Here is a 7,736-nt window from a genome sequence, read left to right on the forward strand (position 1 = left end):
CTTTACCGATGATCGTGAGTTCAAACCCATTCAGTGGTGCTTGCCTGCACCATTGAATTTTAATGTATTTAATTTGTGTTTATAATTCATCTCGTGCTTGACAGTTTTTATTACTTTTTATAGTTTTGACATATTACAACGGGTAGTTGAGTAGGTTGTTTGAAAGTACTCATACGTATTTATTTTCTTTAATAAATACTAATATCCTACGAAAATAAAACTAAAAATGTTGTATATATACTGAAATATTATAATAAGCTCTAAGAGTTTTTTTAAGTGATACGCGGGTGAAACTGCAGGCACAGCTAGTCTAAACTATATTTAAAAAAAGAACACGAAAATGTATACAAATAATATTTAATCTCAATTTCACAAGAATAAAGTATTACTTTAACGTATTGTTCCGTTGCTCTCTTTTCGTTTCTGTGAAAAACTTTTTTCAATGAAGGCAGCTCTGTTCACAAATCGTTTTATTTCTTTAGTCGCTGTACAATCCTCTATTTTTCACCGTTCTTACAAGCGACACAATTCGGCTCCAAATCGCATCGGCAAACTTTAAAAGGTAGTGATCCGTCGAAAGCCTTATTGTAATTCCATAAAACCTTTACATTACCTTCAACATATGGGTTCTCCGATTTGTTTGTCATTTCAAATGACTCGCAGAAAACAGTATCCCCAATCAACACCGCCGGCAGTACAATATCTTCGCCGTTTAAATCAATCTCGCACTTCCAAGGTGTGAACGCCATATAAAGATATATTTGTGTTATTTTTACAGTTATGATATCTTTTTGACCGCTTGCAAATGTTAGTTCTTTCTTTTCTGCAACTCGAGGGCAAAAGTCTGGTCCAGACATAAGAGCAGGAATTTGCGACGGATATATTACGTTGTCGTTGCCGCAAAGTTGTTTCGTACATAAACTTTTAGTGACACACCATGTGCAAATGTTCTGTGATATACACGAGGAACACGAAGTAAATGTTCTACAATGGTCCTCTTTCGCAGTTATCACTATATCTCCTGCTAGGCAAGATAATACTGAACTTGAAAGAATCAAGACCACTAACTTTGGATGAAACATTTTGTATCTGTAAAATATAAATAGGTATTTGAATGATACTGAGGAATGAGATGTTGAGTAAAAGAATTGTTATAATTTTCGATATGAATATAGATTAAAAATTTAAAGTATTACCCTATATGATATTTATTTAAAAAAATGGATTATTACAATCTTGTGTAGTATAATGGCGTGTAGTAAGACTCACCTCAGTTTGATACAAATAAAATGCTTGGTGAATAATGTCTGTGTCATCTGATTAATCAAAAATAAACTGAGAAATAGTAAGCACTGCCGTCTCCCTATATATTATTGGTGCAGGTTATCAATTGAGCATGCTAATAAAATGCGCTGAGAAAGCAATATACGACGCATACAGCGCTGCCGTTGTCCCTTACTATTTAATATCAAATAATTCAACGAGTGTTTGGACGTCCGTCGCATAATATTAATATTTTAATATTAATTTAACTTTTCATAAATGAAATGCTAAAGCTAAAAGTACAATATTTTAAATACAAAATTAATTATATAAAAAAATGAATAATGTTTTTAAAAAAAATTGTTATATTGTGTGGTTAAAATGTTATCAAATAAGAGTCGATTCGCAAAGACGTCAGTCAACGCAGCAAATACTAATCTTTATCAAAGGTCAATCATAGCGTGTTTTACTTATAAATAACATTAAGATAACAAATACGCAATAAGATCGTGATCGTGCCTATACAAACACGTGTTAGCTATATTAACATGACCTCTCATAATGTTTAAACTTTCCAATAAGTTCTTGAACTTATTTTTAACTTTTTATCTTGAACTTATTATTAACTTTATATTTCTTGAACTTATTATTATAATAACCGAAGTTTACTGGCTGTTCCAAGGTTATTTTTTCTTTCTTCTTTATAGAATTTCTTTCTTCTAAACAATAAAATTGTCGATAAACTATTGAATGATTCTATAAATTCGTCAATAATTATGTTTATTTAAGTCATCAGGTTCACAGTTGTTTTAATACATGCGTTTAATTAACTTCATTCTTACTCTAGATACCTGTTGATTCAATATCAGCGTATTCGAACGACAATTTCCATTAACGAAACCTAGTAGCATTTCATGTTTAAATTAAATGTACACACAGTAGCGAGGCATCCTGATTAGATAGACATTTCCAATTAAACTGTTTGTATTTCATTCCAATGATGTTATACTTTATTGTTTACGCTCACTTATAGTTTTTTTTTTAACAATAAGTTAATAACATTTCTGACATCTTCAACAATCATATTTCAGCCATTTTACAAAAAAAAAAAAAAACATAATTAATTATGCACTTAACCTTCCTCACCAATTTGGTAAAAACCGTATGACAATCCGTTTAGTAGTTTTCGAGTTTATCGCGTTCAGACAGACGCTGCACGAAGACTTTGTCATATAATATGCACTGTTAATATATAAGTATAATTACGTCTTAACCGAATTTGGGCTATGGAGTCAAATATTAAAGACTAGTCGTGCCTTATGTGCTTGAAATTTTATATTTTATATTATAAAACAAAATTAATAATCAAAGGTTAAGAATCTGAATAGGATCTGTGGTTTCAGATCCTATCGGAGACACGAGAGTGTAATTATAAGTATAACACCACCTAATTCCTAAACCTGGGCTGGTTCTTAATATACTAAATTGACACAAAAACTGAACACCTTTTATTTTTTCGATTTTAAGTTAAAAATTCAGATCCAATTAAATATAAATCGAATGACCTTATGACTCGCTATATAAAACTATATAATAATATACCATACATAGTGGTTTTGGCTTTGTGCAAGCTCGTCTGGGTAGGTACCACCCACTCATCAGATATTCTACCGCAAAACAGCAATACTTGATATTGTTGTGTTCCGGTTAGGTTAGGGTGAGTGAGCCAGTGTAATTACAGGCACAAGGGACATAAAATCTTAGTTCCCAAGGTTGGTGGCGCATTGGCTATGTAAGCGATGGTTGACATTTCTTACATGGCCAATGTCTAAGGGACAGGGACCACTTACCATCAGGTGGCCCATATGCTCGTCCACCTTCCTATTCTATAAAAAAAAAAAATTCGTTGATTTTCATTTTGGCTATTTAAATTTTATTGTATATAATAAATATATACATATAATTGATGAAAAAGAATATCTACTGAGTTTCTTGCGGAGTGTTCTCGCGCTGAATTCTCAGTCGGTGCTTACTTTCAATTTATCTTGTACAATGTAGATTCAAAACTGCCTTTTAAGAGCCCATTTACTTAAAGTATATTTTTGATTTAATAAAATATTGATCTTGTTTAATTTTTTATGCTTAACTAAAAAGGATAACGTAGCTAAAACAAATATAAATATATTAAGTAAAAGCACTATGATTAACTGTGTAAAATGATAATTTATATAAGAAATAAATAACATGAATTATAAAATCATTTATATTTTTATTTTTCTAAAATAACAAAAATATTCAACACAATCATAAGGGACCTGTCACAATAAGATAACTGGCTAAAGAACAGTTGTGCCAACATTTAATCCCAAATAAAATGCATAGATTTATATAAAGGCGGGGATTTCGACGACAGATAAATCGACCAGAAAAAAAGGGAATAATCTTCTTAAGAATATGGTGATCCTTAGCAATGAACCCCATATTATAGTTTTTTTTTCTTTTATGCTTGGATGGCTGCCATTATATAGACCATATAAGGAAACTGCCTAGTGTGATGGTAGCCTAAGTTTCCCTCAAGTAACAAAAGCAGTCACATTACAAATAACGCGAAACACCTATGTTATCTGTGTTACATTTTACCATCTCTTCCAAGTCTCTTCGTAATTACAAAATTCCTCTCATATCGTATAAGACTCTGTTTATTCAGGCCAGAATAACTTTCTCGCTTTACATTTATTTTAGTTCTTTGCTTGAGTTAGTATTCAAGGAATTATTTACAAATATATATGTTTTACTTTCATCACTATACCTTTGGTAAAGAAACTTCATTATGAAAACTTAAAAATTAGAAGGCTCCATAGTTCCATTACTTTTAAAATTAGTTGTATTTTATTTAACAATAAAATATTACCTTTGAGGTTCCTTTCAGAAATTAAGTATTAATTGATTCAAAAAAATTAGAGGGCTTAAAAGTTATATATATTTTTCTTAATGTATCTTATGCGTACAATGTTATTTAACTCGTTTATTTGATTAGGATATATAACCAAAGAGTATTCACCCTATGATCAGGGGGTTTTGATTTGACTTGAAAAACATACCTAATTAACATAAAATCAGTAAAACTCAATTATTTTTACGTACTCTTAAAAAACCATAAATAATAATCTATATATATATATATATATATATATATATATATATATATATATATAATGACTTGTCCTGACTGACTCATCAACGCAAAGCCTAAACCTTGAAGCTGAACCTGAGAGCTTAAACGTTAAAGATTTGAAATTTTGACAGTTGATGCATTTTATAAAAACACGCGCTGAGAACAGATTTTTGGAAATTCCACCCTTAAAGGGGTCAAATAAGGGATGAACCTTTGTATGGAAATCCGTCGTTTTCAAAGTTAGAAGCATGAAATTTCGTGCATGCTTCTGGTTAGAAATAAATAAATATATATATCAGTGTTTTTGAAAATCTATCCTCTGTAAGGGTGAAATAGGGGTTAGAAGTTTATATGGGGAGTCCGTTATTTTTGATGTAATAAGCATGAAATTTTATATACAAGCTTCTGGTTAGAAATAAATAAATATATATATCAGGGTTTTTGAAAACCTATAGCCCAAAAGAGTGAAATAGGGTTAAAAGTTTTTACAGGAAGTCTGTCATTTTTAAGTTTGAAGAATGAAATTCAATATTAAAGCTCCTAAGCAAAAATAAATGCATATGTATGTAGTCATTTTTGGCAATCCAAACAAAGTTTGAGATACCAAACAGGATAAATGGGGTGAAAATATTAGTGTTAAAAGTGATCTTATCTGTTTGAAATTTACTGATAAACATATATATATATGCATATTTCGGGGTGCAAATAGTGAATTGCAAAATACACAATATCCAAATATATAAACATCTTCTTTTTTCGAGGAGGCGTCACGGGATCGCTTGGGCATCCTATCGTGACGCCCCGACGGTTGACCTCTATTCCTAGAGGGGGTTCCCAAAATACGGAGTACCCCCAGAGATAAATATCTCCTAGGAAGGTACATGAAAATCGTATCTTTATACAAAACTTAGCTAAAAAGTGAAGTATTGCTGGTAAAGTGCAGTTTCCGGCTTATTTACCTCTACCTGGACCGCTTGATAGCGTGATTACGGGTTAGTATCTTGAACATAAGCATTTAATGAACTGTATTACACAGTATAAACAATCATTTTTTATTTTTGTCTGTGTCTGTTTGTCCAGAATAAACCTTAAAACTTCTAAAAATTGCAAATTAAAATAACTAAATTACTAAATTACTAATTATAAGAAGTATTTCAAGGTACATCTTTTTTCTTTAGTTATAAGGTAATGTTTTAATTTTCAATTTTCATTAATAGTTAGCTTGCATAAATTTATTTAAGTTTGTATTAAAAGGATTGTTTTAACTTTATATAAATAAGATTAGAAGGGTTGTAATTTTTTTCTATTACTTCCTGCTGGGCAACTATATATAACATGTTCACGTGTATGCCATGCAAATTATACCGTTGTTCTAGCAAATGGAAATACTAAACCTAACATAGTATATAAGAAGGCAGGACAATAATTCAGAAAATCCATTTTTATTTAATTACAAGAATAATATTATTATATCAAACTCATATCATACAAAACGTCATGTGCGAAGTGAATATTTGTTACTTCTTTACGCTTTATCACTGTTAAAATATGACATAATCAACATTATTTGGGCTTCTTATCCCGTTTAACTAGATTTATGATTATGACGCGGGTAAAGCCGCATGTGATCCGCTAGTTGACTATGTAGGTAACACGTCTTTTTCCTTAAATTTAAAGTGCCGGCGCCCCAGTCATCAAAAAAATCCGCCACTGTATATAACAAACAAATACATCTAAATATTTTCTCAAACTCTAAAGTAACAGATTCAAAACTAATACATTTGATAAATTTTAATCTCTGATCATTTTCATGTACCTATAACTATAGATACACAAGAAATGATAATAAGCATATAATGCTAAGTTTTCGACTCCGTAAAGTCTATACATCCTTACTACCTATTTAGATTACTATAATAATAATAATAATAATAATAATGTATTTATTTAAGTAACAAGACTCATATACAAAATTACAAAAAATAAAATAAACACTACTATTTACTACTTATATAATTTACTGGTGCAGCCGAAACTTTACAACAGCGGTTTATAAATATACAGTCTAGTCTGTTAGCTACCATGATTATAATTTTGTTTGAGCTGTCCCGGACCCTGTGAACCAAGGATGCACACTTTTTTCGCATTAATGCGTAAAAACAGTCTATATTAAATTCAGCGAACATCCCTGAAGCACTACAGAAGCGAGGCAAACCCATCAGCAATCTAAGCATTATTGTACTGGACACGAAGAGCATTGTATGATTTTAATGAATAATTAGCCCACAAACTACAAGTATAAAAAGAGGTACAGTAAGCGCGGAATAATGTTTTTTTTACAGCCCTTGAAGCACGCCCAAATCTTTTGACAATCATGTTAGCTTTTATTGACAATGCTCTCCTCTCCCTTTCAATGTCATTATCATCCTTGAGATTGGTAGTTAGTATATGTCCAAGGTATTTAAATTGGAAAACTTGAGTCAAGCTCAGATTATTAATTTTTACCGAAGGTATTATTTTTGGACATTTATTACCACTTTCAAATATCATTATCATGCTTTTTTTACATTATATATAAGTCCATGTGTTTTGGCATAGCCTTCACAAGTTGCTAATAGTTTTCTTAGACCACAAACTGATGCGCTAAGCAAAACCATATAATCAGCGTAACTGATATTATTGACGTTAACTCCATCAATATGGCAACCAACACGCTGGTTACTGAGTATATCAATGAGCTTGTTAATATAAAGATTGAAGAGCGTAGGTGAGCTTAGCCCTCCTTGCCTTACCCCACATTCCAAACTATATGATCGAGATAGCGCTCCATCCCATTTGACATTGTTAATTTGATTGCTATACCAATGTTTTAAATTTCTAGTAACCTCTGGTGGTATTTGTGTTTGTTCCAGCTTTGTCCAAAGGATATCATAGGCAACCAAATCAAATACTTTCGACAGATCGAGAAAACATGCATAAATAGGTGTTTTACGGTTATGTAAATTTTTTTTATTATACAATATATACTAATTTATTCGATTCTATAATAAAATTCCGAATATATTGTAACTTCGCCGATTAATATATTTAAAACTTTGTTATATAAAAATTAAGTAAAAATAACATTAATACGATACGACATATTACGTAACACAAAGAAGATTATATCCTAACTTTCGAACTTATATTATAAGCGCGTGAGTGAATTTGTTATGCTTTCAGATATTAACTATTCAATCGATCATCATGAAACTTTACATAAGCTTTATCTGCGATGCAGGTAAATAAATTTATATAA

General features: G+C 30.8%; 1 protein-coding gene across 1 annotated transcript; it reads right to left on the reverse strand.

Annotated features, from left to right (window-relative positions):
- Positions 1–341: 341 nt before the first annotated feature.
- Positions 342–1,371, reverse strand: LOC126769034 (uncharacterized). The gene is made up of 2 exons (XM_050487572.1): positions 1,270–1,371; positions 342–1,089 (listed from the first exon to the last, which is right to left on the reverse strand). Exons 1-2 carry the CDS (start codon positions 1,314–1,316, stop codon positions 498–500), a joined length of 639 nt encoding a protein of 212 aa, XP_050343529.1. The 5' UTR covers positions 1,317–1,371; the 3' UTR covers positions 342–497.
- Positions 1,372–7,736: the final 6,365 nt, after the last annotated feature.

This window comes from Nymphalis io, chromosome 6 (assembly GCF_905147045.1).
Source record: "Nymphalis io chromosome 6, ilAglIoxx1.1, whole genome shotgun sequence".
Taxonomy (NCBI): domain Eukaryota; kingdom Metazoa; phylum Arthropoda; class Insecta; order Lepidoptera; family Nymphalidae; genus Nymphalis; species Nymphalis io.

Excerpts from the sequence above, each read along its gene's own strand:
- LOC126769034 (XM_050487572.1), bottom strand. The coding sequence starts at position 1,316 with ATGACACAGACATTATTCACCAAGCATTTTATTTGTATCAAACTGAG. Across the intron at positions 1,090-1,269 it reads TTTATTTGTATCAAACTGAG|ATACAAAATGTTTCATCCAA; the intron begins GTGAGTCTTACT and ends TATATTTTACAG.